Below are 27,298 nucleotides of genomic sequence, written 5' to 3'. Positions count from 1 at the left end.
TTTTAAAATATACCAGTACAGGTTTACTGGGCCGGATTGATCGCGGCCCGATTAGGCGAGTTCCAAGTTGTAGCCGGCCCAGAGAAAACCCTAGGCCTCTCGTCCTTCACCACTTCAAAATCCTCTCCCTGCACTCCTCTCCGCCGTTCTCTTATTCCTCATGGCGGAGCGTGGTGCTGGAGATCGTGGAGGCTTTGGACGTGGCTTCGGGCGGGGTCGCGGAGATCGGGGCCGCGGGGACCGCGGTCGTGGCGGGCGACGCGGTGGCGGCCGGCGTGATGAGGAGGAGAAGTGGGTGCCTGTTACCAAGCTCGGCCGCCTCGTAAAGGAGGGAAAGATTACCAGCCTCGAGCAGATTTACCTCCATTCTCTCCCCGTCAAGGAGCACCAGATCGTCGATACTCTCCTCGGGAACCGCCTCAAGGACGAGGTGATGAAGATCATGCCTGTGCAGAAGCAGACCCGCGCAGGGCAGCGCACACGCTTCAAGGCCTTTGTCGTCGTGGGCGACTCCGACGGCCACGTCGGCCTCGGCGTCAAGTGCGCTAAGGAGGTCGCCACGGCGATCCGTGGCGCTATCATTCTGGCTAAGCTCTCGGTGGTCCCTGTCAGGAGGGGCTTCTGGGGGAACAAGATCGGGAAGCCCCACACTGTTCCCTGCAAGGTTACTGGGAAGTGCGGATCTGTCACTGTCCGCCTGGTGCCTGCGCCGAGAGGGGCAGGGATTGTTGCTGCCCGAGTTCCGAAGAAGGTTCTTCAGTTTGCTGGAATTGAGGACGTGTACACATCATCCCGTGGTTCGACGAAGACCCTTGGAAACTTTGTCAAGGTTAGTTTTTTCTTTGATTGTTAATTTTTATATCTTTAGATTGAGCATTTAATATTCATTAACCTTATTAGTTACTTATTGGTATATCTCATGTTGCTGGTAGTTAATATTTCAGTGTTTTTTTTTCTTCTTTTACTCTATTCAATAGGAATTAATAGAAATGAAGAACAGAGTAAATTTCAGTTGATTGATAATTTTGTGATTATGGCTTCACATACGGTTTTTTAGTCCCCAACACAAATGGAACAAGCATAAAAGGAAATTTATCGAACAGATTCAGTTTTTTGTTCTGTTTAATTGGACTTTGTTGATGCCTATTTTTATCAGACAAGTTTTATCTCTATCCACCTAGTAATTTGGGGAAATTAGAATCTAAATGATAAATAGTTTCTTTAATATCATAATCATCTTAGGTCAAAAGGTACCCAAATATCGCTCAAGATTTATGATTGTGTTAGAATTATTAATTCCGGGATTCGGAAAATTCATTCTTAAACTTTGGAGTATATTTTATGGTATATATTTACTTTCTAATATTTAATTATACAATATGAACATCTTATACTTTATAATTCTAATATCACGAAGCATAATTAAAATTATCAATGTAGTGAATATATGAACAATGCAATATAATTCTTGAAGTATTGTATCATTATGTAACTAGCAGCTTATATAAGATGAATGATGATTATATGATTAATGATGATGACAGAAGGTATAAGTGTTTTTATTAGATTGTAGGAGGTGAGTTGAACAATTCCCGGGGATCAACAGTAGCTAACCCATTTGCCTGTTGTGTGACTAACTGAATCTCAGTTTGTATTGCATGATTTGAATTTGTTATCGGAATGATTCTATCCTATACTTTTTTGGCTATTCATCACTTACTATATAATCTTCTAATAAAGTGCTTAAACTTAACAATTGTAGGATGCTGATCCCTAGTCCTAATGAAAAGTTGAAGATTGCATTAGGACTAAATTTCCAGCACTAAAATTTGTCTAAACTTGTGAATATGAATTTTAATCTTATTTTTAAGAGGTTAGATCATAAATAATGTGAGAGGCCTACACCATTTGAATACTGTGATATGTGAGGAGTAGGTTTGGAGGTTGCTTAGAAATGACCCATCACTTCAATACCAGATTTAACACAAAATAACCAAGGTTCTTGCATTGTTGTGAGCCAATATGACTAATGAAAATAGTCCATGATTATAACATTAGTTCAGCAACTTGGAATGGGAGTATTTTTTGGGAAAGGTCTAGAATTGGTACACGCAATGATTAGGAGAAAAAATAAACAATTTTCTGATGGGAAACAAAATAGGCTGGAGAAATAGCTTGAAAATTATGTAATACTTGTTTTGAAATTTGGTATTTTGGAGACAATAATTAAAATGAAGTAGGTATTCTATTAGATATGGATTACAAGGGTAAATTTGTCCAGGTTTGAGATTCAGAGAAAAAATTAGTGCTTGAAAATTGATTTTAGGAAATGAGATTGAAATATGATAAGAGTTTATGCTCCCCACTCGTATTCAGGAATTAAATTAAAAGAGTATTTTGGGAGATTCTAGATGAAATTGGTTATACATATAGCTGAAATAATTATACTCGCACAGATAGTCTATGAATACAAAGAAAGGCTTTGGAAATGGTGGAAGAAATGTCACAAATTTAGATTTTGCTACATCTGATCATTTTATGATTGATTAATCTTGAGGATGACAGTAGATTAAATTAGAAGCGTAAGCGGCGGAGAAAATTTTTAGAAATTGAAGATTTTATTATAAAGAGAAAAATTGAACATATGTGACCAAGAGAAATTTTAATGGAACAATTAAGATGGATGAACATAAATCCATGGAAATAGGAATTTTAGATATTTCACATACATTATCTAGCAAGAACCGATATTGATAAAGAGATAATTATTAGGATAAAGGAATATAGCATGTGTAAAAATTAGAATCTAGATTCATCTTAGACGGGAATCTTTCGTTTTTCTATGGCGAGATGTTGCTTCAACAGAAAAAAAAACGAAATACATATGAAACAGGAAATTTCCACTGGGAATATGCAGATGGGTTGAAAGAAAGAAATGATCTATGAAGTCCTTAAAAAGGATAAACTAAAAAACACCAAAATGTGGAGCTTCAATAATTGATGAGGGCATGTTCAACAACGAGATTCAAGTTTTGAGTTATAATAATCGAACATAATTGAATGATTTAAGTTAAAATTTCTCTCGGATAAGATTGATAGTGGATTTTGGATTTTGCACTTGATGCATTTTGTTTCTTTGCAGGCTACTTTTGATTGTCTGATGAAGACCTATGGTTTCCTCACTCCTGACCTCTGGTTAGACACACGTTTCGGTAAATCTCCCTTCCAGGAGTACACCGACTTGCTCGCCAAACCTACCAAGGCAATTCTCATTGAAAACACCGAGAGGATCGAAGCTTAAGACCTCAAGCAATCAGTTTTCCCCTTTTGCTTCTACAATCATGGCTAGATAGGAAGTGATTCAAAGATTTGGAACCCTTGCTTGTTCATCTGCTGAATTTAATCTATTGGTTTAGTTTTTTTAATGTTTGCACCAATTTTGTCATTAATGACTCTTTATTAATTGTTGTTCTTCCTACAACACTGCAACTTAAACTTGATGTAAGATACAAACAAGTCTCAACATCTACAAAAACTTGACTCTGAAAAAAGTGGACTAAAGGATGTACCTTCACATATTTGACATGAATAAAGCTTGTGTAACAGATGAATTCAATGTGCTTTGTCATTCATTCTCTAGCAGTTGATGCCGCATTCCTGCACGTTTGGCCCGGTCACTCGTGTGGTGAACGGGTCGATACGTACCCATAACAGGGAGAAGATCGACGCAAGGAGAATGGACCAAACCACGACGATCGTAGGTGTGCGGTTCTGCCTGCCCATAAGACCCTTGAGGAAGGGGTACAGGTGAACAATCACCCAGAAGGCGAAGAAGAGCTTCCCAAACAGAGGCCCCCAAGACTGGTATCCGCTGTTTATCGCATAGGAGATCCCGGCAACCACACCAACCAGGTTTACTATGAGAAGGGTGGTTGGTGGTATCAATAGAGTGGTCCACTTGAACATGTAGAGCTCTGCGAAGTCGCCGTCTTCGTCTGAAGCTTTGGATGTAACAGTGAAGTTGGTGTCGATACCAGCAAGAACTTTGAGAAGACCTTGGAATACAGCAAATAGATGGGCTGAGACACCACCAATGACCCAGAATTGTTCATTCCTCCACCATTCGTCGATACCGACACCACTCCACCTCATTTCCAGAATACCAGTCGCGAAGATGGAAATGAAGAGAGAAATGAACCAGATACTTGCGACGTTGCTAATCTGCGATCGAAAATAATTTATCAGTGCCCAGTTAAGAAGAAATGCTAACATTTTACAACAAACACACAAGAAGCACAGTGAGATCATATATATGGATAGCATTTATCTTGTTTGAACATCGATAACTTTATCGAAAGTGGAATGAAAAGAACACTCAGTAAACAACGATGAACTTATGGATTTCTAGATTTGATTTGCAAGAACTGGAAAATGTTTGTACCTGGGGGATAATGAATTTGCCTGTGAGTAAACAAATGGCTGGCAGTGTGCAGTACAGAAGGAGGGGAACTGAAGTCAGCGGGTAAATGGTGGTGTTGATGTATGCAAATCTTTCCAGGTACCTCAATCGTCCACCATAACCATACCATATCGGGCAATGGCGGCTAAAGAGAATCTCAACAGATCCCAAGGCCCATCGAAGCACTTGGTTCAGTCGATCTGAAAGATTGATAGGCGCAGAACCTTTGAATGCTGCTCGCTTAGGCATGCAGTAGATTGACTTCCAGCCGCGGGCATGCATCTTGAATCCGGTGAGAATATCCTCTGTTACAGAACCATAAATCCATCCAATCTGCAATAGCAGAATCTAAGTTATTGTGGATATACCTAAAAAAACATGAAGCCATATGGAAAGTCAAACTCTAAGAAAGTTCATTACAATGCGAACTGGCACAAGCCTTAGCAGATGGAACTATGTTGAAATTGAATTTTATGGACCATTGTTCTTCATTTCAAGTTCAATTATTCTCTCAACTGCTGCATCTTTCTCACTAAAACTTGACAGAACCATCACATCCTAGTAATTCGGTTACCATTACCAAAAATGAATTTGATACTTACAAATTGTAAATAGAGGAGATCGATGATTTTATCGGGCATTCTATGTTGCATTACTTAGACTAATTGACATAAACTTTAGTACAGGAGAAAGCTACCTCACTTCCCCATTCTGTTTTATCCTCGTAACCACAGCTGATGACATGAATAGCTTCTTTCAGAAGAGACTCAGGAGTGGCAGACTGAGGAACACCACCATTTTCCATCAATGTTGAGGCGACAAAGACAGCCGATTGGCCAAACCTTTGCTCCAGACTCATTTGTGACATAAGCAGTGACTTCTCGTCGTCAAAGCCAGCACCTATTTACCCCACCAAAAACAAAGAATAAACATGAAAACTATAATTCAGCACAACAAACTTGGAAATTACGAAGAAATTAACCATAAGATACATACTAAATTCCTATGATGAGATGTAGTATCATACTGATTAAGTGCAGTATGGTACAAATCATTAAAAGCAAATTACCTTCAACTCCCTCTTCTATATCTTCTAGATTAAATATTGGAACAGTATTATCGACATGCTTGCTTGGCTTTTTCTTTTCTGAACTTCTCTTGCTTGATTTAGATTTCTTCTTACGGGAACCTCCACAGCAGAAAGAGAAGGAATTCTTTGATTTGTTCTTATTCTTGATAGGAGGTTCATAACCGTACAAAGCTGTTCGGTTGAAGACACAACCCGTGCCGACATAAACAGGGCCTTGGATACCATCAAGACCTCTCAAATTGATCTATGATGCAAAGCAATATAAAACAAGAGACAGTAAGAAGACAATGAAGCATACACTGAAGTCATGCTCAAGAGAATAGGGATCAGATAGGATGAGACAATCTCTGAATTATGATGGGAAGTTTGTAACATATCTGTACTTACATCAAAAAACACTGTATTACGGTTGGCATATCGATCATTCTTGTCAATACCATCAAACCTTTGAGGGAATTGTACATAACAAACTTGCCTTCCGAGATTTGGATCCATAAGAAAGCACATTGCTTCTCTCAAAGCCTTGCTGTTGTTTATGTAGTGATCACAATCAAGATTCAACATAAAAGGTCCATTAGTAAGAACTGCTGACACACGTACCTGTGGAAGAGTTTATTTAGGTTAAAATGGTTTAAATTACAGATGTGTCTTAAACAGGTAAAATAGTATTAAGTAAACAATGTATTCGGAAAATTTATACTCAGCCATGCATTTATTTACTTACAAGAGCATTCATAGCACCAGCCTTCTTGTGATGTTGGAAACCTGGACGTTTCTCACGAGATACGTAGACTAATCGTGGCAGCTCGTTGCCTTCAGTGTCAAGCCCTCCACTATGACCCAAGAAAACCTGAATATTAATCATGGAAGATGAATAAGAACAATAATTATCTTCAAATTTGAACCATGCAGATAAGTTATTGAAAAATAGTATAAAACAAAACAAAAAAAAAAGACTGATTAGATTAACTCAGACTATTAAGCATGCTTATAATCAAAACATTTCTTTCACATTCCAAAAGTTTCATAAGATTCATTTACTAGAATCCTTGGATGTTCTTCACAACAGAAATTTACCAACCTGGATCATTCCAGGATGATCCCTTGTGTTATTGCCAGGCCATGGTGTGCCATCCTGCATGATCCACCCTTCATCTGGAACTTTTTGTGCTTTTGCAACGAGGCCATTGATACGAATTTTAAATTCTTCATATTCCCTCTGCATTTACAAAAGTGTTTGGTCAGAAAAGATATAAAGCAAGAGAGTATAACTCAATTAAAGTTAAGCAAAGACCAGACCTTCATTGCTCTGCGATCTTTCACAAACGAAGGTTGAACCTTATCCTTCAGGTAATCAATCTTCTGTGAGAAGTACCATTCAGGAGCCCGCGGCTCAATGCTATATTTCTTACAAAAAGGAACCCATTTTCTTGCAAACTCTGAAGTCTCAGATAGTGCTTCAAATGTGAGCATAGCAGCACCATCATCAGAGACATAGCAAGAGACCTTATCGACAGGGTAGTCTACAGCTAGGATCGATAGCACAGTGTTGGCTGTTACAAGAGGAGGCTCTTTCAAAGGATCAACAGTACTGACAAAAATGTCAACAGCAGCTAGCTCAGACAGTTCACCCTCTCTATCATATCTGTTATTCAAATGAAACTAAATGAATAAATAGCATGGGCAATTAAATGTACCATTTAGGAGGAGAAACATTCAGCAAAAAAACTGAACTCGATACCTTATCGCCAGTCTGTCAAGGTAAGTTTCACGGTTCACAGGAAACCACTTGGGGAACTGATCCAATATCCAAGATACAGCGAACCATATCTCACATATGACAGATAATAACCATAAAGCATAGGCATTGCGGACTGGATTTGTGATACGATAGTGGAGGAAAACACAGAGGATAACAAGACGTAACACAATAACCATCCTGTATGGATTTATCTTGGAAGATGAAACAGGAACTTTCCTTGAAAGAGGCTGGCGGGCTTCATCATTCCTGCATAACAACTTACACTTAAAAAATAAGAACCAAGTACAAATAAAAGGACCTAAGATAGGACATGTTAGGAGTTATAGTTTTAAAATGCTGGGATTACAATCAAAGTTCCACGTTGAAAATACATGGCGAAGACCAAGGGTTTACAAGTTGGAAGATATCTCCATTGATATGAGACTTTTTGGGGAAAACTCAAAAATAAAACCACGAGGGTTTAGATCCAAAGTGGACAATATCATACCATTATGGAGTTTGTTATTCATTGATGAGCCAAGAAATAATTTCATCTGGTAAAGAAATTAACACAAGACTGGCTGCTGAAATATGCTCTTTTGACTAGTTAAAGGACACTAGGACAGCAGGGTGACATAAAGAAGAGATCATCAGCTACGCTCCAGACACAACCATGGAGTTGAACCAGTATTAGAATGTTAAAATAAGATAAAAGATAAGTATTTTGCTATTGGTGTGGGGCTCATGTACAAACATGAGTAGCAAGGCAAAATAGCTTCACAAGTGCAAGCAATCAAACAATTGTAATGAGATCATATACTTAGTTCTTGAGATCGGTCTTTGTCCTCTCTCTCGCTACCCTCTCTCCTATCAATGTGTTTGCTGATCTAAGAATGAAGAGATTGTTGCTTGCATGCTCCATCAACTAATCGAGGTTAAAGGGATCAATAGTTGTGTGCTCCTTGATTTTTTATATTTTATTTAGCTTGCATGGAAATCGTCTTTCGTTTCATTATTTATGCTACAACATGAGAGGGATTATTAGATTAAATATAACCTACACAAAGGCATACTTAGTCTTATACCTATTTTTTTAGATAGAATTAAATCAATTAATCCTGTTTAGGATTTTTATGTTGAATTTATAAATAATGTAATTACTCTATATGAAATATAATGCAATATAATATTTCTTTCCCTAAATTCTCTGTAGGCCTTCCAACATCATTATGCATTGTGTAACATGCATGATGCAGTTATAGTGCAAACAACAGCAGTAACTCCTCAATCTGTTAACTATTCTGCGATTTACAAACATTTTTGCTTCTTTCAAGAAACCAAATGAACGAGGAAAAAAATCAATACGTTAATAAGCCTACTCCAAAGAAGAGATAAAATGTTAAATTTGACATACTGAGAAACTTTAAAGGGAAAAAAACTAAACTCACAATAAAGCATCATCCATATTATAATCAGTAGTTGCATCAATATCACCAGCTCCCCTGCCTTCAGAAGGAGGATGACTAGTACCATTGGTCATTGGCCCACCATTCTTGTCTTGCTTCATCTTCCATCCATCTACTCTCTCTTTCCAGGCAACCCTACCAAATTCTCTAGATGTGCTAGCTGAATAAGGAAAAAGGATAACGATAGAACATCTTAATAAGCAATAACAATACATAAGCAAATATCAACTTGGAGTACAACATAAATAAATAACTGTAAAATCAAGTTTAAGCTACATACGTGAATGGAAAGGTAGTGGATGAACACGCTTTCCACCTCCACCTGGGGAAATCATATGATCGGGTGATTGAATCGGCAGTTCCCCTGAGAGCTGCAGAAAGCAATAAAAAAACATTATCACACAGTTTTTTATCCAAAGGGCATGGAGAGAGTAATGGAAATGGTATAATTATAGAGAAGGTATACCCCCTGGCTATGAGTGAGCAAGGGAATGTGATTGCGAGGGATCTCTCCACTATCATACTTTGGAGGACCAATTTCTCCCCCCTGTTCATGATGCCAACCCAACATTCGTTCAGCAATTTTTGGCTGTTGATCCTGATTGCCAGTCAGATAGTTAAAATCGCTCACATCATCAACATCAGCATCATCACCCTCCTCTCCATGAACAGTAGGGCTTCCTAGGCATAACAACAGAACACTTGAACCAACTAAAATTTTTCGAATTTCATCCAAAGATTTGAAAAATATTGGGGCAGAGCAATTAAATCCAGGAGCAAATTGAAGAACACATTAATGCAGATTGGTTCAGATCGAGATCAAAACCTTTATGCCTCTTGTACTTGGTTTTGCACTGGGGACACGACTGTTTCCCATCTTTCCTCTCATATTCATAGCACGGCCTGCAAACAGGAAACCCACAAACATCGCATGCAACAAATTGATCACCATCCACCGTTGTGCCAACATCATCGCCGCAAATCTGGCACACCTGGCCACCAGGATGCTTGAGAGCTCTCTGCATCCGGTCAAAGGTAAATTGAGTCAACCATCAATCACAATGAGAATGATGCTTCGGAATACAGAAACTTCAACTAAAAAATTGAGCACATTTCATCTTAAGCAACGCGTGAACGCGAGAGAGAAAGAGCGAGATTTCAGGGAGGCACGATCATACCCCTTTCTCTCCTTCGCCCCCCATGGATAATTCTCCAGCAAAGTGCTAGTTTTAATCGGATCTGCGTAACAAATAACTCAAATGTTACAATCTTAGGTTAGCAGACCGCATGGAATCTGACCAAACATCTTCCCCTATCAAAAACACACGCAATCCATCAATATAACAGTACAAAACGTCCAGAACGATTAAACCAAGACCACGATCATTCATCAATCGAGTAAATCTATCTCACGGTCAAACCATTCTCATTAAAAACTTTCTTTTTTCAAGAAGATGAAGAAAAATCTCACCTTTAGTGGCAGATCGCTCAAAGGAGACACTAAACTAGCCTCTCCTGCAGTGCATCTCCCCTCTCCTCCAGTTCCTGCCACTGCCGACGCCAAAGAGAAGGACCGCGAGGGAGAATCCCGCTACAAGAGCTCAATCGCCGCCGACTGGTATTCAAAGACCAATAGAGGAGGAGATGAGAGCGGAGAAAGCGACGCTTTAACGAGGGAAGCCGATAACAATATGCTCGTTAGGAGAGAGACGCTTCCTCTTCTCCATCCACCAGCTTTCTCAAGAGCTCGAGAGCTCGTCAATGGAGATGGTAACTGAAAACAAAAGATCATGAACTTCAAATAGGAAGCGACAGCGGTGGGATCCCCTCCAAGGACGACTTGAAACAACCGGATCCAGTGCCATAGTGACGTGGGTCTCACCGAAGATAGGCGCTCAGGCGGCTTCGACGCTTGTTTTGGAAGTTGCAAGTGTTGGAGACGATCCGCCACTAGTAACGCTAGAAATAAGACGAACACCTTGTAAAGCTACCTTCCTCTCCAGGGCCAATCTGTGCAGGGGCCCAATCGACTTGCCCAGTCACAGTGCAGAGTTGGAAGCGCGTAGGGGACTGGAAATGTTGGACCAAATCACCAGGTGGGTGATGAAGAGGTTCCAGGTTGGCGAGCGAAGTGGTATTTCGTTGAGTACAGTTGGATTTGGCTTAGAGAGATGATAGCCAATTTTGTTGACAATAAAAGGTAATTTATATTATAATTAATATTAAGTTGTTAATCATCTATTGTAAAAGACCTAATGTAAGATTAATAGTGAATATAGCTAAGTTGATGATGATGAAGAAGAGTTAATTCAATCTTATGAAGTGTAAAATTTTCCTTTATCGACCTAATGTAAGTAGATTAGTATTATTTAGTTTAGTTATTATTTTTATTTAGTATTATTATTTTAATTTCACCTTGAATTTATAATTATTTTGTTTAATATTTAGCTTGATAAAAAGTATTTATATTATTTAAAGGTCAATTAATATATAAAATTATCTTTACCAATATCTTTTGGGTTAAAATTTTATATCCTTAAATTTAATGACCACATTGAAATATTTTTGGATACAAATTAGCCACCTCAAATTAAATGGGCACTTCATAAGTGATTTTATCTCAAAAATATTCTTTGATCCAACATTATTATAGCAACGTACTATAATGTATAGAAACTATCCAATAATTACTACAATATATATAAAGTTATCCAATAACTATAGAAATTATCGAATAGTTACTACAATATAGGATGAGTTTAAGATTTAGAGTTTATACCGTATAAAAAGCTAATGAGTATCTGTTATAACATGTAGAAGTTATTCAGTAGTTGTTATATATAACGTGTTTAGGGTAAGTTTAAAATTTATAATTGTAGCAATTACATAATAAAATTTATAACTATTTTAAAGTAATTTTGATGAAGTATAAATAATTTGACCAAATTAATAAATAGTATTTTGATATATATATTAGCATTCCAAATCCTAAATACTAAATATTAAACTTTAAATTTATCCTAAATACATTGTAGTAGTTATTGAGTAACTTCTATATATATTGTAGCAGCTATTCAATAACTTTTTTCTAAATGGTTTAAATCCTAAATCTTAAATTTTAAATTCACCTTACGTACGTATATTATAACAGCCACTCGTAGCTTCTACATAGTGTAAAATATAAATCCTAAACTTGGTAGTTATTCTAAATAAGTTATAGTAGGGATTGAATAATTTCTAAAGTATAAAATTTGTGCTCTTTTTTTTTTTTCGCCCAAATATTTTTAGTGCTACGGCTTAAGAGGACAACTCTTTCCCTGTAGCTTCTCTCCCTCCACTTCAAAGCATAGGATACCCTTCCCTTCCCTTCCCTTCCCTTATTCTACCCGAGGTTTCATCTTGAGATTTTGCAGTGCTTCAGAGGTGAAAGCAAAAGCCTTGCCGTGCATGTCGCTGAGAAGTGGCTCATCCTGTGCTTTCTTGCCTTCTCCACTTCATATGTTCCAGACCTATATATCAAGTGCCGACTGATTAACTAACTGCTTCTCTACTTCATTCCTCTCATCCTCTGCTCCAGAGCATAAGGAAATTGTTATTCTTTTCGATCGTTATTTAAGGTGCATGTTCAGATTCTTCACTGGAAGTTTTCCTAGATTGTGTTTAAGTTGTTGTTTGTTAATTTATATATATTAAAATACTGTCAGCACGTTTCAACTCTTCTTTCTTGCATTTAGTTCAGATCAGATGGCTCCAGCTTTTAGGCCAGGAAGAAGAAAGAGCCACTGCAAACCCTACCCGGGGCACTTTAAGAAGAAGAAGCCTTCCGAGGATCTCACGGATGGCGGCTGCTCCACGCAAGCCACGCCATCAAATTCGGAGGAGAACAGCACAGTTGTTCACGTCGCTGGCTACTCCACCCCAAAGACAAAGAAATCAAGGATACCGGAGCAGCTCAGCTGCCCTCCGGCACCCAAAAGAGAAAGATCACCACCGCCGCCAACTTGCACCCGAACACATCTCCGTCAATCTCATTCTTCACTTCGCCGGACCTCGACCTCTTCTTCCTCTACGCGCTAGCTGCATGAGATCAAATAGCACCATATCCTATTCTTCTATGGAATGGCTACTTTTTAGAGCTGGGAATTGTTTTCTTCCTCTTCGCATGCTGCATCATTCTTGCAGAGTGTTATCTTATTTTTATTTTTTGTTTTTCTCTTTGTTCTTTTGTTTGTGTTTGTGTGCAAAATTTGAGTGTAAGCTTTGAAATTGAAGCGTCGTCGTCGTCGTCGTACTGCTTGTTCCTTTCCTGGTAGCTGGGTTTGCTGCTGCATGTCAGATTATCAGCCTGCTTTAGAATTTGAATTGGATTCCCTGTTGTTGACTGGAATTTGAGGAAGGATCGAGTGTGACAGTAATGGCGAGTGCCGAGGGCTTTCCATGATCATGGTCGGGAATTCACCGGACAGTAAAGAGGAGATTGTGCTGGTGGAGAGTACTCCCAACAGGCGTGACGAAAAGGAGTTCTTTTGTTGTGATGTGGGAGTGTTGTGCTCGAGTGAGGAGGAAGAAGACAGGAGGAGACCCACCGCACCGCATGCAAGACAGATGATCAGATGATCAAAGGTAGAGAGTGTGAGAGATTTTCTTGAATTAGCAATTATATATTTTTTCCATTTAATATATTAGATGATGAATAACTTTAGATTAATTGAATAAGAGAAAAGCCCCTAAAACATAGTTAAGTTGATTATGATGAAGCAGACTTGTAACAGAGAACAAGAGTTCGAATCTCGATAAAACCTAATAATACCCTCCTCTATCATGACCAACTGTAATTTTTCGATTTACCTCCTCATAAATGATCGTGAAACCGACCGTATGAAACTCGCTGGAGTGACATATTTCATCTTTGTGCAGAAAAATAAAAGAAGAAAAGAAACAAAGAAAATTTTACTTTTTTTTTAATTTCAAATCAACCATCTCAACAATTTCATACAATCGATTTCACAATCATCTATGAAAAAATAAATCAAAAAATTATAATTGACTACAACGGAAAAGGTAAATTGGAAGATCCGACCCTTACCGACTTCAACAAATCTGTCTCATCATAACCAACTCAACTATATCTCGGAGGTCATTTTAATTCTAATTCAAGAGATGAGATGGATATGTGACCCTAATTCAATCTCAAGTTGATGAAAAAAATATGCAAAAGCCATGATTTATCACAAAAGCTATGTATTAAGCGTGTTCATACGAATAACATCCCCCACAAAAAATGAGAAATGCAAGTTAAACAACAAAGGAGGAGGGCAGGCACTGGATGGTTCATCCAATCGGGATCGACAAGAAAATCGATATCAGCTAGTCTGGTTGTGGATTACTAGCCCAAAGCGATCGATCCCTTCAAAAGCTGATGCATATTGATCTACATAAGTCACCTGCCTAAAGAAATGCAACAATGATAGGGCTTGGTGAACGTAAGCTTATAAAATTCAATGAACTCATCGATTCATTTGGAGGATGATGGATATATATAACCTCTCATGAGTGCTTAAAATGCAAAACTTTGGTAACGGTGGAATGCTACTGCACTGAATGCGGGAAATGTTAATCATGCCTGAGATGTCTCAAACTCTGTACACTGCTCGAGAATCATTCGCAATCTTAGCTGCAAATTAGGTTTTGAGAAGTTAGGGATTGAAAATCTCTTCAGCTAAAGGTGTAGATGGAAAAGGAAATTTAGACCTTGCAATCCGAACAGGGATCATTAAGCATAGACTTTAGCTGAAAAATTATCCCTGCAGTTTGAAGTTTTGTAACCCTTCTGGATGAACCAGCACTGCTCGGATTTGTCAGGTTCAATAAGCACCAAAGAGAAGCCAATCGTAGAGACTTATCGTTGCTCTGCAAGAACTTGATTGCAAGTGAGGGCTTGTGATTATCATTGTGGGCAATAAGATAATCTGTCACTGAATCCTTATCACAATCACTCCAGGCTGCAATGTTGCTGAGAACAAACATTCCCTGAAAGAAGTTATGAGATAACACTTGCATCATAATAAAAAAGAGAATGAACGGATTGAATTCATTTTACATAATTGTCTCGCTAATAAATGTAAGGTTGAACATTAAATCCCAAATTGCAGAAGCAAAATGAAAGTTTGAAACCACATTTTTCATGTTTGTCAAAAGATACCACGTAGGTTTACTCTTTGAGGCCTGATGTATCTATCCATGTCCAAACTCATTTGGAATGGCAGGCAACAGGTTGTTATTTACGAAGTTAACATTGAAGTAAATACATTTTTATGGACCATTAATCTGAAAAAACATTAGAATCTGTCATTATTTTCTTGCGAACAGATTCAAGCAGATCAGTATTATTGTCTAGCAGTTTAACTAGGAGGAGCCAGTGTAGTTGGTGATGTTTTGCAACCAATGTCTGAAGCAGAGATGGGAAATAATAAAAAAGAGTGGCAGAAAATGACAAAACTAGGACTGAAATGCCATCTGAATGTAGAAGTGGCGCAGCAAAATTTGAGGGATGGAGAATAGCTAAAATCTTACTGAGGAAAAAATCTAAATAAAAGGAAAAAAGAGCTAAGTCAACACTAACCTGAATGCATACTCCTATAGAGGATGTGTGTTTCAATTGTCTGGTAACAGCATCCAGAATTAAACTATAACATTTTTCTGTAAATATATGTTCAACAGAGCTGCACCTGTCAATAAGATTATTTACAAGCGCCAAAGCTTGCTCTTGGATAGAATGCTCAGCATCTGCATTATAGAATGCACTCAGTTACTCTGATAATTTAGCGGATGTTAAGATGTCTAAGAGAGTTTATTACCATTTAACAAGCTTACTAAAGTATGCAATGACAGCTCCTTAAGAATGCATTCTTTATCAGTTGTGTTGGCAAGGAATAGAAAATTCCTCAACACTGATAGGGATTTTAATCTCAGTGTTGAATCCATTGATGCAGATAGTCGAACAAGTTGTGAGACACCTCCACATCGGATTAGAACAGATTTTCGCGAAGCACAGATGACAATAATATTGCAAAGAGCACCAAGTGCAGCAAGCTACAAAAAGAGAAATAGCTTATTCACACAATTAACTATCAACTAAGCAATATAAGAAAATATTATTTCCAACGAACTGTTCCAATATAGTATCCATCAAGCAGACTAAATGTGTTCGCAACAAATTCATCACGTGTCATGCTACACCACGTGAAAAATTTGGAGTTGTGCTTGAGTTTAAATTTTTAACCAAAATAATACAATTTTCGAACCATATCATGCCATGTCAATGCGATTTTGGTACTTATTTATTTAATTATTATTAATAACATGGTTAATTTTACCTAGTATACATAATTTCTAATATACCATCCACAAAATATCATAACCACAATGAACATTTATCATATCATAATCAAATGCACAAATATCATATATCGATACTGTCATCCTCTTCCTCAAGCAAAAGTATTACTAGAAGTATTAGCATTACCACAATTAGTTATGCCGTACTTAGAAATTAAACTATCAAAAGGATGCAATAACCATCCTAGGTGCACCTATTCATCTTGCTATGGTGTCTCCTTAAATAATAGGAGTTTTAACACGAGTATAGCAATTAATGGTGCTTCTTGTGTGTGAGTGAGGTAAAAGTGGGTCCAACTATTCAGGATCAGTTGCATGAATCTTATCCTCCATTGAACTCTATGCAAGGTTATTATTACTAGTAATATTCAAATGAATTTAATAATTTTGTGGAGTTCAAAGTAGTTAGAGTTTATAAATTATATACCTAGGTGTTTGGCTAATAATGAAACATATAAAGTCACTAAGATTGAAAATAGCTGGAGGAGAAAATAGCAAGACTCTGCAGGCACTTAGCAATAATAATAATAATAATAAAATCTTGGGTGAAAAAATTGAAAAATCCCTGTAAATTAATAGAAATAAACAACACAAGCTAAAGCTAGTTTTTCTTTTATGCAGGAATACAGCATTTCATATAAAAGAATTAGCAAATAAACAATCAAAATCTTACACCTGACTTGTAAACATAAAGGAAGTTTTTATTACGTCAATGTGGATCTATAACCTGTATGGAACTGGATGGGTCGTACAAAAGCTGGACCAAGCGAATAACAACTGCCTCATTGGAAAAAGGGCCTGCACTTAGGTTCTGTAACCGATACTACTATTGGTTAGCCTAGATTTTAATGGAGAGATATTTAAGTATTTAACAAATTCAGAACCTTCAGCGACCGAGTGATATTCCTAATACAAATGCATGCTGCAGCACGAACTTCTAGACAATCATGTTCCAATGAATCGATGATCAAATCCAATACCTGCAGGAATACCAGAAGGAAGATATTATATTAAGCACAAAATGCCATGAAGACCATTGCTTGATATAGACAAATGCAAGAAATTGAAAGTAGCCTCTCCCAGAAACTCTAGTCAAACTTGTTAAGGCTATTGAAAATCAATGGAATGAGATAGAATTTTGATCAACAATTATGAAGTCTTGTAATAAAAATCAGCTGTTTTGAGTTTATCAGCCACTTTGATATTTAAGATCCAGACTATTGCATTTTACCTGATTCATTACCCAAATAACCTGAATCAATAATAAATAATAATTTATTTAATTCCAACAGCATCTTCTACTCCTATATGAATATTATCACATGCCATGTAAACTAGTAATAATCATCTGCCAAAACAAAAAGAAATGGAGCATTACTTAATTTGCAGAGATGTAGCAAGTGTAAAGGAACCTTTGCTACATAGATCAAAATAAAAATAGTTCAAACTTTAATAATACTTGGTTAGAGATTTTCAGTTTCAAAATGTTTGAAAAAGTAATAAGTCATTATAGCTGTCTGTAGAAATACATGAATCATAACTTGGTACAGAATAAGTGTTATAACTTATAAGGAACTTGATCATGATTAAAGAAAGATTACCAATAGATGCATCCATTTGAGGTTGTATAAGTAAGCATTACATGAATTGTCTGTTGGAAAGTGTTAAAACTAGATCCCATTTGCATTTTGTAAGTTATGGATGCCAAATCTGTTTATATATTTCTATTGATTTCCAAACAATTATTTGGATTTCATTTTGATGAATACACTAAATGTCAAAATTATAATAATGAATGCATCCATGCCTGCATACTGCAAATACATTGTAGTGCATGTAACAATAAGTCATGTCCCAATTATTTGGGATTGGCTATATGGATTTTTGCTCCCGATTGAACTTCAAATTCAACCAAGATTCACAATGAGGTATTTTCCATTTTCATACATTGATTGTATACATCATTGACTGAATAAATGGAGCAATAAGATGAGGATCTTTATAGGTGACAATAACCTAACCTTGAAGTACTTGTTGAAAAATTAAAGGTGTACTAGTAAAAGTTAAAAAAAAAAATTAAACAAAACTGAAATAAAGTAAAAAATTTATTTAAAGTTTGAACCACTCAAAGCTGATTTAGTTTTGTGGACCAATTCACCTGAAAGTGGCATTTTTCTATTAGCATATCTGGCCATCAACCAGGATATGCATTAGATATTATGAAATTTCAGCAAGAATAACAACATAATAAGCAAATAACTTTATCCTAGTAACGATTAGTCTGTTAAGAACCAAATCAATACATGGCCATTTCTAAGAAAATATTAATGTGCAGCTAAGTCATATAATGAACTTTTCCCCCGGAGATATTCTGCTTCCTAGAAAAAGGCATGAAACATAGGCTAGGAAGAACAAGCTCCCGATGCCAGCATAATCTGTCATATAATAAACCAAAAACATGGGCTTCCTTAACTTTAGATACACTTTCTGGAATTATTAACACAGGTAAGATTGGAACAAAAGAGTTCTATCTGGCAACTTTAAAGATTGATTAACAACTTATACTGCTTAAGTGTTCAGAACACTGAAATTTATGTTTTTATGTTCATAACAGGCTTAACTTCTTCATGAAAAAAGATAATGAGAAGGAAAAATAGTACCATTCTAATTTGCTGATCAATTTATCAAGAAGTTCAATTGTCTTATGTGTTTAGGACATCTTAGAAGTAGTATAAAGAACCAATCAGTTGAACGGCTTTTCCACAATCAATTACCAGTTTCATGAAAATCTTTTCATTATGATTATCTACATGTAAGCTTAAATACTATAAGAGTTTGGTCAAATTGAAGTTCCTATTTGAGCATCTAATCTATTAAGCAGCAATCCATAACAAAGGTGATTCATGAACACATGCAACCAAGGACCAATGGTTCAAAGAATTGGTTGGGTAGTTAAGATCCATGCTTAAAGAAAGCTAAAGGATGAGAGAAAAATCTAACAAAAAAATTTGCAAGCAAAATAAAATCCAAAACAGAAAATGAACAAAATTCAATCAACTAAATTGAAAACAATGCATAAGGTAATTGCTTCTAAATGGAGAATTGCAGCCATTATTAGGTGAATAGAAGTTACAACTACTGGCGATAAAGGACACAGTATCCGACTGCTTTCCTAGGTATCTGTTTCTAAACACCAAAACTAACCAAACATAATTTGAACCAGCAAGGTCATTTTTAACTCTACAATTTTATTCAGACAATGGCAATAGACAAATCATTATCTACCATATATGATGGATAAAAGATTGACAATACATTGCTCACAAGTGTAACAGAAATTCATTAGTCAAAAATGGAAATTGTACATATGCTGATCCCAACTTCCAGGCTAAGGGAAATAACCTGTGGTGACATTAGCTGACATCTGCACTTCTCTAACTTCGAACAAAGCTCAGACAAAGCAAGCAATATTCCTTGGAGGCGCCTTGACTGTATTGAACTCATATGCAAAAAATTACAGAGCTTCTCGATAACATTTATAGAAAGTGCTTGTTTATGTAGCTCCTCATTGTCTGCAATCAACATTTTCAATGAAAATGGTGCCTCATCTCCAACTCGACCAGGTTCTTCAAGTAGCTCTGCTAATACCAACACTAACTTGGTTTTAATTTGTAGCTCTTCCACATAGGAAGGAGAGGCATGCCCAATTGCAATCAAACATTTACAGGCAAGTAATCTCGTATAAGGATACCGATCTTGTATTAAATCTGATAATGCCTTCAAAGCCTTGCCATTGCCAATGCAAGAAAACCTAGAAGAAACCTCAGAGTTATCTTTCACAACTGCTTCTATACATTCTAAACAAGCATCCTTTTGATTTGAAGATCCACCAAGTAAACTAACAAGTTTTGGCAATACCCCTGCATCACATAGTGCCTTCTGCTCTTCATTTGTCTCACAAGAGTGTGCTATGATACACGCAGCAAGTTCAGTAACATTTTCATTGTCACTGTCTAAGAGTGAAAGGATAAAATTTAAATTCTTATCCTGAAGAACATCATACTTCGGGGCCATCTTTGATTGAAATATCATTTTAAGAGAACGAGCACCTGCATCCACAACCTTTAAAACATAGAAACAATAAGACAAAAAGGGAAGAATTTGAGTAGAATAACAAGAGACCTCTCTCTTATAATGCATACTTGGCGCAACTAGAATAATGAAGTGTTAGCATAGCTTTTAGGTTATCATATCTAACGTTCTCTACATCAGCTAATTTGAGATTGACCAGCAATGACCATTTTAGATGCAATCAAGAAAAGCCAAATGTAATAATTACTTGTTTAGCAATTATAAAGTACTTTATAGATGTATGTAAGAAATCTCAAGGATCAATAACCTCCCAAGCTAAGGTCACTACCATAACCTAAATGAATCCAAAGAAAATTAACTGAAACTCTCAACTTGCATATGGCTGATTGGAACGAATGAAGCCCGTAAGTGGGTGAAAAACGTCAACTTGTCAATGTTCAGACCCAACAATCATGAGGTATCTCGGTGGGTTCCCAATTATGGATGGATCCCTTCTAAGATTACAAGATGAAGCCATAGGTTTCTATACTTCATTCAATAAACAAGTACAAACTCGCAAAACATAGGCACTCCGAAAACACATGCAAAGAAGCAATCCACGAAAGATTCTGTGTAACTCACTAACTCTTGTAGGTAAATAACAGATTAAGAAATGCACCTCTGAGAACATGGAAGCTGTCGAAAAAACTCACTGATCCAAAATTTTTCAATCTCTCTAATTTCCAGAAAATTGAAATTTTGCGATCGGAAATTAAAGGTTAACAAAACAATAAGATCACTAAATCACGGCATACCTTGTCATCGTGATGGGAAAGGATCGAGATGAGGTGTGGCACCGCGCCAGCATCAAGCACAGCGCGAACTCCGTCCTCCACCCCACAGGCGAAGCTACCGATCGCGGCGGCCGCCTGCACGATGACGGGAGCATCCTCGCGACCGGCACCTCCCAAGGAGGCAGCAACGGCATCCGCGAGAACGGAAACGATCTTAGGAACAGCGCCGAGCTGGAGGTAGAGGAGCTTCTTGGTCTTGTTGCCAATGATCTGGTTCTTGACCTCGCGGAGGGCCTTGAGCAGCGCCTCTCCCTGGGCAGCGCCGCCGCCGACCCCCAGCCGCGCCGTCACTTCCTCCGGTCGGTTGGTCGCCGCCGACGAGGGCATATCCGCCGTCCGGAATTGCGCGATAGCCTTCGCGAGGATTTGGGGAAATGGATCCCTCAATGCTCGCTCTCCCTCTCTCTCTCTCTCTCTCTCTCCGTGGGAGAGATGGTGGTTTGCGTAATAATCTCTCTCCCCACACCCACAGTTTTTAATCCTTTTTATTCAATTTTCTTCTCACGAAAAATAAAATAAAATAAATAAAAATAAATAAATAAAAGAAAGTAGATGACATCAAGTTGAGAATACCTTCATTTTCCGTACCCGAAGTCAACTTGCCAGAGTCTTGATCGACACATATCGGACCCACCGTGGGGCCGGAATTGTCGCCAATAATATGGCAGGTACTCCACGGCTTCTAACTCCAATAAACGTTATATATTTTTTATTTTTATTTTTTATTTCGTTTCTGCTGCAACCGGCGATTGCCACCGTAGCAATTTCCACCCACTTGGCACCCCACTAATGGTTGGTCGTAATAGAAGGTAGAAATTAAAAGTGCCCGCCTCTTTCTATTATAAGGTACCATTAAAAACAAATATCAAAACTATACTTTCCTATGTTTTTAGTTAAAATATTTATGTCCCCGGGCAATGGTGTAACGGTAGGACCTCTAAATTATGACCCAGAGACCTATGATTTGATTCCCAGTTACGACATATTTATAGGAATTTTCCACCAAATGATCATTTAGTTAAAATATTTATTCATTATTTTTTAATTTTTATTTCCTTTAATCTAAATACTAAATCCTAAAATTAAACTTTAAACTCTAAAATTTAAACTCTAAATAAAAAAATTTTAAAATCAATTTTTTTTCTAAATGTTGGTGTAGCATAAAGTGCGTAGATCATTTGCCTCAACCTAATTATTAAAGTTATATGGGTAGCTGCATCCCAAATGGGGAATGCAATCAAAGGATGCTGGGCATCTGGATTGGCCGCCGTATGCGCTTCTCGATTTACCCTAGTGGTTGGTGAGAAACTTCCGTAGAACCGGATCGGCCACCCCAGGGATTGAGTCCATGAGACTGACTGAGATTTATCATTTTTTATATTGGTAGCTACATAATGTTTTAAATAAATCGGTTCATTATTTTTTTCATCCAACTTGTTAAATTTGATTAAAATTATTTCAATGACCGAATTAGAGATATTTTATTCAAATTTAAATAAATTTAATTGAGTTAGAAAAAAATTAATATTAAAATATTTTGATTAAATTGAAGTAATTTTTTTATAATAATACTATAATAAAAATATTTTAAATGAGAAATAGGATAGAAAATTCTTAATATTTTTAACGAAAATAAAACATGCTGTTTTTTAATTATTATCTAAAAAATCTATAAACTTATATATATATATATATATATATATATAACATTATAAAAAATAATTTTATAAAATATTACATCTGTAAATTCACTTGACCTTCAATTGATGATGTGGAAGGTGTTGACGATGCGACGTGGCGCGGAGGACACGCGTTCTGCCTCTATTGGCGGTCTATTCGGGTCCCTTTTCTGTGCGGATCAGTCGTCAGTTATCCGTGACGGTTTTCGACCTCCCGCGGCCTTTAGCTTTCTTGCTTCAAGCTAAATCCATGGCTTGTGCTCTCCGGATGAGCCTTCCGAACCCATCTCCCCTCCCTCCCGGAACCCAGAACAAGGATTGGAACGCGATCCTCAGGCGCCATGCCAGACTCAAGAACGATCAAGCCATCCTCGCGACGTTCGCCCAAATGGAGGCCTCCGGCGCCCACCGCGACAGGATCGCGTTGCCTGTCGTCCTCAAGGCCTGCGCGGCATTGCGGGACGTAGATCTAGGCAGAAGCGTCCATTCTTCCATAGCCGGAACGTACTTGATGGACGACGTGCGTGTCCGGACTGCGCTCGTCGATTTCTACTGTAAGTGCGGGTTCCTCGATGATGCATTCGAGCTATTCGATGAAATGGTGAAGAGAGATTTGGTTTCGTGGAATGCCATGATCTCTGGATGCACTGGAAATGGTCTGCATAAAGATTCGATTTTGCTGTATCTTAGGATGAGAAGAGACGGTCTGAGGCCGAATTCTGTGACCTTGGTTAGTCTAATTTCAGCTTGTGCTGAGTTGGACGAGTTTAGGCTTGGGCAAGCTGCGCATTGCTATAGTTTGAGGAATGGGATTCTTGATCTGGATCCGTACGTTGGGACATCTTTGATTTGTCTTTATAATAGGTTTGACATACAATTGTCTCGCAATGTTTTTAAAGTGATGAAAAGAAAGAGCACTGTCAGTTGGAATGCTCTCGTAGATGGGTATTTACAGATTGGTGATTTTTCTGAAGTGCTGAACATATTTCTTAAAATGCTAGTTGACAAGGTGCCTCCTGATTCTGTGACATTCTTGGCTGTTTTGCAATCATGTGGAGGAATTGGTTGTTTAACGTTGGCAAAGCAAGTGCACCAATTTGTTGTTAAATATGGCTTCTCCTCAGATGAGTTTGTGGAGAATGCATTGATCAACATGTATGGTAACTGTGGGCATTCTGAATATGCAAGTCTAGTTTTTCAAAATGGGCTAACAAGGGATGTTGCCTCCTGGAATGCTATGATATCTGCATTCAGGAATTGCTTATTCCATACTAAAGCAATTGGTTTGTTTAGCCAAATGCAATTTGAAACTGTGAAACCAGATACAACTACCATTTCATTGATGTTTTCCGTATGTGCTCAGTGTGGTTTCATTATGGGAGGCCGACAATTGCATGCCTATGCCATAAAAAGAGGAATGACATGTAACACTTCTCTTGATAATGCTTTACTGTCTATGTACGTGGACATGAACATTATTGCATCTGCCATAGAGATTTTTAATGGGATGGTTAATAAAAATGTTATTTCTTGGAACATATTGATCATGGGATTGATCGATCATGGGTTGACATGCCAGGCTTGGGATCTCCTCAGGAAAATGCAACAGACAGAAACTAAACCAAACTCATTCTCTATGGTCTCTCTTCTCGCAGGGTGCAGAGACAGCTTGCTCTTGAATTTTGGCAGGTCTATTCATGGTTATGTGATAAGACATGGCCTCGATATCAACCCATCTCTCTGCACTGCTCTTGCAGATATGTACATGGACTGTGAGCATGAATTAGCTGCAGCTCATATGTTCTGGGGTACTCCAACAGAGATTTAATATGTTGGAATACTATGATTGCCAGCTATACTCAAAATGGAGAACCCAATGAAGCTCTTACTCTGTTCTACCAAATGCAATTGGAAATGGAACCGGATGCAGTTACAATGATCAATATTCTTCCATCATGTGCACAATTGGGGAATCTTTTGCTAGGAAGAAGCATTCATGCTTATGTCATTAGAAGGGAGCTTGGTCTGCCATTCAACAATTATTTGGGCAATGCTCTTCTTACCATGTATGCAAAATGTGGAAGCATAAGGAGTGCTGAGTTGATATTCAGAAACCTAGTCCAAAGAGATATCATCTCTTGGAATGCAATGATTGCAGCATATGGAATTCATGGCCAAGGTGAAGATGCACTTAGCATATTCTATGAATTAATAGATGATGGTCAGAGACCCACAAGTGTGACTTTTGTTTCTCTTCTATCAGCCTTCAGTCACTGTGGTATGGTTGAAAAAGGATGGAAAATTTTCCATGTCATGAATAAGGATTATAACATACCTCCTGATGTTGTTCATTACGCATGCATGGTTGACCTTCTTGGTCGGGCAGGCAACCTTGATAAAGCTAAAGAAGTGGTCCGCCTAATGCCCTTGGAACCAGATGCAAGTCTTTGGAGAGCTCTTCTTAGTTCTTGTCGAGTATTTCATAATGTTGAACTTGCAAGTGCAGTTGGAGAAAAGCTATTTGAATTAGAACCCATGAATATTGCAAATTACATACTTCTCTCCAATATTTATGCTGCTGCTGGAAATTGGGAAGATGTCAATACTCTGAGAACTAACATCAAGGAGAAAGGTTTAGAAAAGACTCCAGGTAATAGTTGGATAAACATAAAAAACCAAGTCCAGTCTTTTACTGTAGGGGACAAATGACACCGTCAGCCTCAGTAGTCACATGCAAGACTAGAACTGTTGTTGCATGAGCTTGTGGAAAATGGCTATATACCTTATTCATGTTCGATGTCTCAGAATGTGGAGTTTGAGCAAAGGGATCATCCTAATTTACTACTGTGAGAATCTAGCAACTTATATAAGCATTTAAGGTTCACAAAGTATATGCTAACAGAAAACATCACTGCCCTGGTAATTATCAATGTTTCTTTTTGAGGCATAATTAACACTGTTTACAACTGCTTTTTAATTAAAAATTATTGCCAATGTTTCAGCAAGGATTTTCAGTTGGGTTGTTTTTGCAGGAAATCTTCACAAGATTCTAAGCCCTTTTAGTGTGCCCTCGGTGATGTAATGTCTGGTTATTCATAAACTATAAGTGGGAATTCACACCAATCAAGATGTTCTTCCTAGTGAAGCCGGTGACTCACATAATCATTCAGGAAGAAAAATTGTTTCTTAGCATCTTGACTTCTGAGACTGAAATTTTTTAATTATGGTAAGTAATCATGAGGATTCATATCTAATTGTCTATTTTTAATATATTACTCAAACAGAAGAGTTTTAATAGATGATCTGCATTTAAATTTCTCATGATTATACCCTTTGTCTACCTCATCCTCTCATTGCTAGTTAATGAATTTTGTTTACATTTTGTTGTGAAATTTATTGTATCCTCTCATTGCTAGCTCTTAAATTTTGCTTATATTTTGTTGTGACAATTTGGATTCCAATCTGTTTGGACGATACCTGGGATCTTGATTCAAAAGAACAATCTACTCATTTAATACATGATGTAGAATAGTTGGCTTATATCTGAAGTTAATTACAAGCATTTGTCTACTGAATGTGGACCTAGATTATTCTTATTTTGGTCATAGGAGATATTAATATTCCTAGATTAAATGCTGGAACTGTAACAGTTCTCTAAAAGATTGCAGTAGTTAATAGCGGACTCGGATACTGCAATTTGCTGTGCAGGAATATATCGCCACAGATATATTCGTCTTTAAACATGCTCAAGCAAGGTATTTAAGTCTAAGTTTTTAGAAAGGGTTGGACAATAAGGTTACTAGGTATTGATCACCTAAGTGTGAGAACAGCATAAGTTTATTACAATCCATTATATTTGCCTGTGTTTTCAGTAATCTGCTTAACAGGTTTTTAAAAAGATTTACTTTTCTGGTATCGGTGATTTTCATAATTTCTTGAGCTTTGGACTAGATATTGTGAAAGATACACGAACCACAAGGAATAGTGGAGATTATACCTGTAATTTCCTGCAAATAATATTGTTTTCTTTTTTCTCAAAATAAACTCAGTATGATACTGGAGGGTTTTAAAATAAAGCACATGGGATGGAAAGAAATGTTTGTAAATTGCATACATGTCTCTTTTGGAATCCCTAAACCAGTATGAGTTGGTGGTTATATTAGCTGTTGCATTTGAGATCCTGCTAAGAATCATGAACTAGTTCATTCGGCAAAGACATTCTGTTTACAAAGGTTCTCAACAAATGCCCTCCTTTTTACTAGTTCAAGGTAATCAAACATTTTAAGATACAGCAGTTGTGAAACTTATTGAGTTCTTGTGCCCATATCTTGCAGCATCCACCATCTGAGATGATAAATGTTACAGATTCTACCAGTGCATAGATCCAAAGATGTTTCCTCCTAAGCAAAAGAAGGATATGTATTAGTCTTCATCTCATCTCTTCTTTTGCAACTCTACTGCGTTGTAACCAACTCAGCTATGCTCCAGGGGCGTCTCCATCTCATCTCCCTTATTATAGTACTGTGCTCAGTGGTTGCAT

General features: G+C 37.4%; 4 protein-coding genes across 6 annotated transcripts; 2 read left to right on the top strand and 2 right to left on the bottom strand.

Annotated features, from left to right (window-relative positions):
• Positions 1-139: 139 nt before the first annotated feature.
• LOC141838157 (uncharacterized) lies at positions 140-26,041 on the top strand. 2 transcript variants are annotated; one of them, XM_074725560.1, is made up of 2 exons: positions 140-829; positions 25,791-26,041. In XM_074725560.1, exons 1-2 carry the CDS (start codon positions 161-163, stop codon positions 25,809-25,811), a joined length of 690 nt encoding a protein of 229 aa, XP_074581661.1. In that variant the 5' UTR covers positions 140-160; the 3' UTR covers positions 25,812-26,041. The 2 variants fall into 2 exon arrangements, with proteins under 2 accessions (XP_074581661.1, XP_074581660.1); XM_074725559.1 differs by lacking the exon at positions 25,791-26,041 and adding an exon at positions 3,143-3,425.
• Positions 3,516-10,507, bottom strand: LOC141838155 (putative cellulose synthase A catalytic subunit 8 [UDP-forming]). Its single transcript, XM_074725556.1, has 15 exons — positions 10,228-10,507; positions 9,935-9,995; positions 9,583-9,775; positions 9,223-9,437; positions 9,037-9,127; positions 8,739-8,916; positions 7,291-7,557; positions 6,849-7,194; positions 6,631-6,768; positions 6,274-6,399; positions 5,937-6,149; positions 5,529-5,793; positions 5,157-5,359; positions 4,442-4,792; positions 3,516-4,221 (listed from the first exon to the last, which is right to left on the bottom strand). The coding sequence occupies exons 2-15, from the start codon at positions 9,956-9,958 to the stop codon at positions 3,637-3,639; spliced, it is 3,195 nt and encodes a 1,064-aa protein (XP_074581657.1). The 5' UTR covers positions 9,959-9,995; positions 10,228-10,507; the 3' UTR covers positions 3,516-3,636.
• Positions 13,981-21,466, bottom strand: LOC141838156 (uncharacterized). Of its 2 annotated transcripts, XR_012602617.1 has the most exons (9): positions 21,041-21,466; positions 19,557-20,276; positions 17,039-17,134; positions 16,882-16,965; positions 15,614-15,848; positions 15,379-15,542; positions 14,508-14,786; positions 14,301-14,430; positions 13,981-14,204 (listed from the first exon to the last, which is right to left on the bottom strand). XR_012602617.1 is itself a non-coding variant. In XM_074725557.1 (8 exons), the coding sequence occupies exons 1-8, from the start codon at positions 21,404-21,406 to the stop codon at positions 14,374-14,376; spliced, it is 2,001 nt and encodes a 666-aa protein (XP_074581658.1). In that variant the 5' UTR covers positions 21,407-21,466; the 3' UTR covers positions 13,981-14,373. The 2 variants fall into 2 exon arrangements, 1 of the variants encoding a protein (XP_074581658.1); XM_074725557.1 differs by having other exon boundaries at positions 13,981-14,430.
• LOC141837765 (putative pentatricopeptide repeat-containing protein At3g01580) lies at positions 23,009-25,487 on the top strand. Its single transcript, XM_074725138.1, is given in 2 exon segments — positions 23,009-24,563; positions 24,566-25,487. Coding segments are annotated over 2 exon segments (2,457 nt in total). The 3' UTR covers positions 25,468-25,487.
• Positions 26,042-27,298: the final 1,257 nt, after the last annotated feature.

Source organism: Curcuma longa, chromosome 11, assembly GCF_044706935.1.
Source record: "Curcuma longa cultivar G26 ecotype Majalengka, Jawa Barat chromosome 11, ITB_CL_G26_1.1, whole genome shotgun sequence".
NCBI lineage: Eukaryota > Viridiplantae > Streptophyta > Magnoliopsida > Zingiberales > Zingiberaceae > Curcuma > Curcuma longa.
The sequence above is the reverse complement of the archived record's forward strand: the minus strand, read 5'-3'. Positions and strand labels throughout refer to the sequence as shown.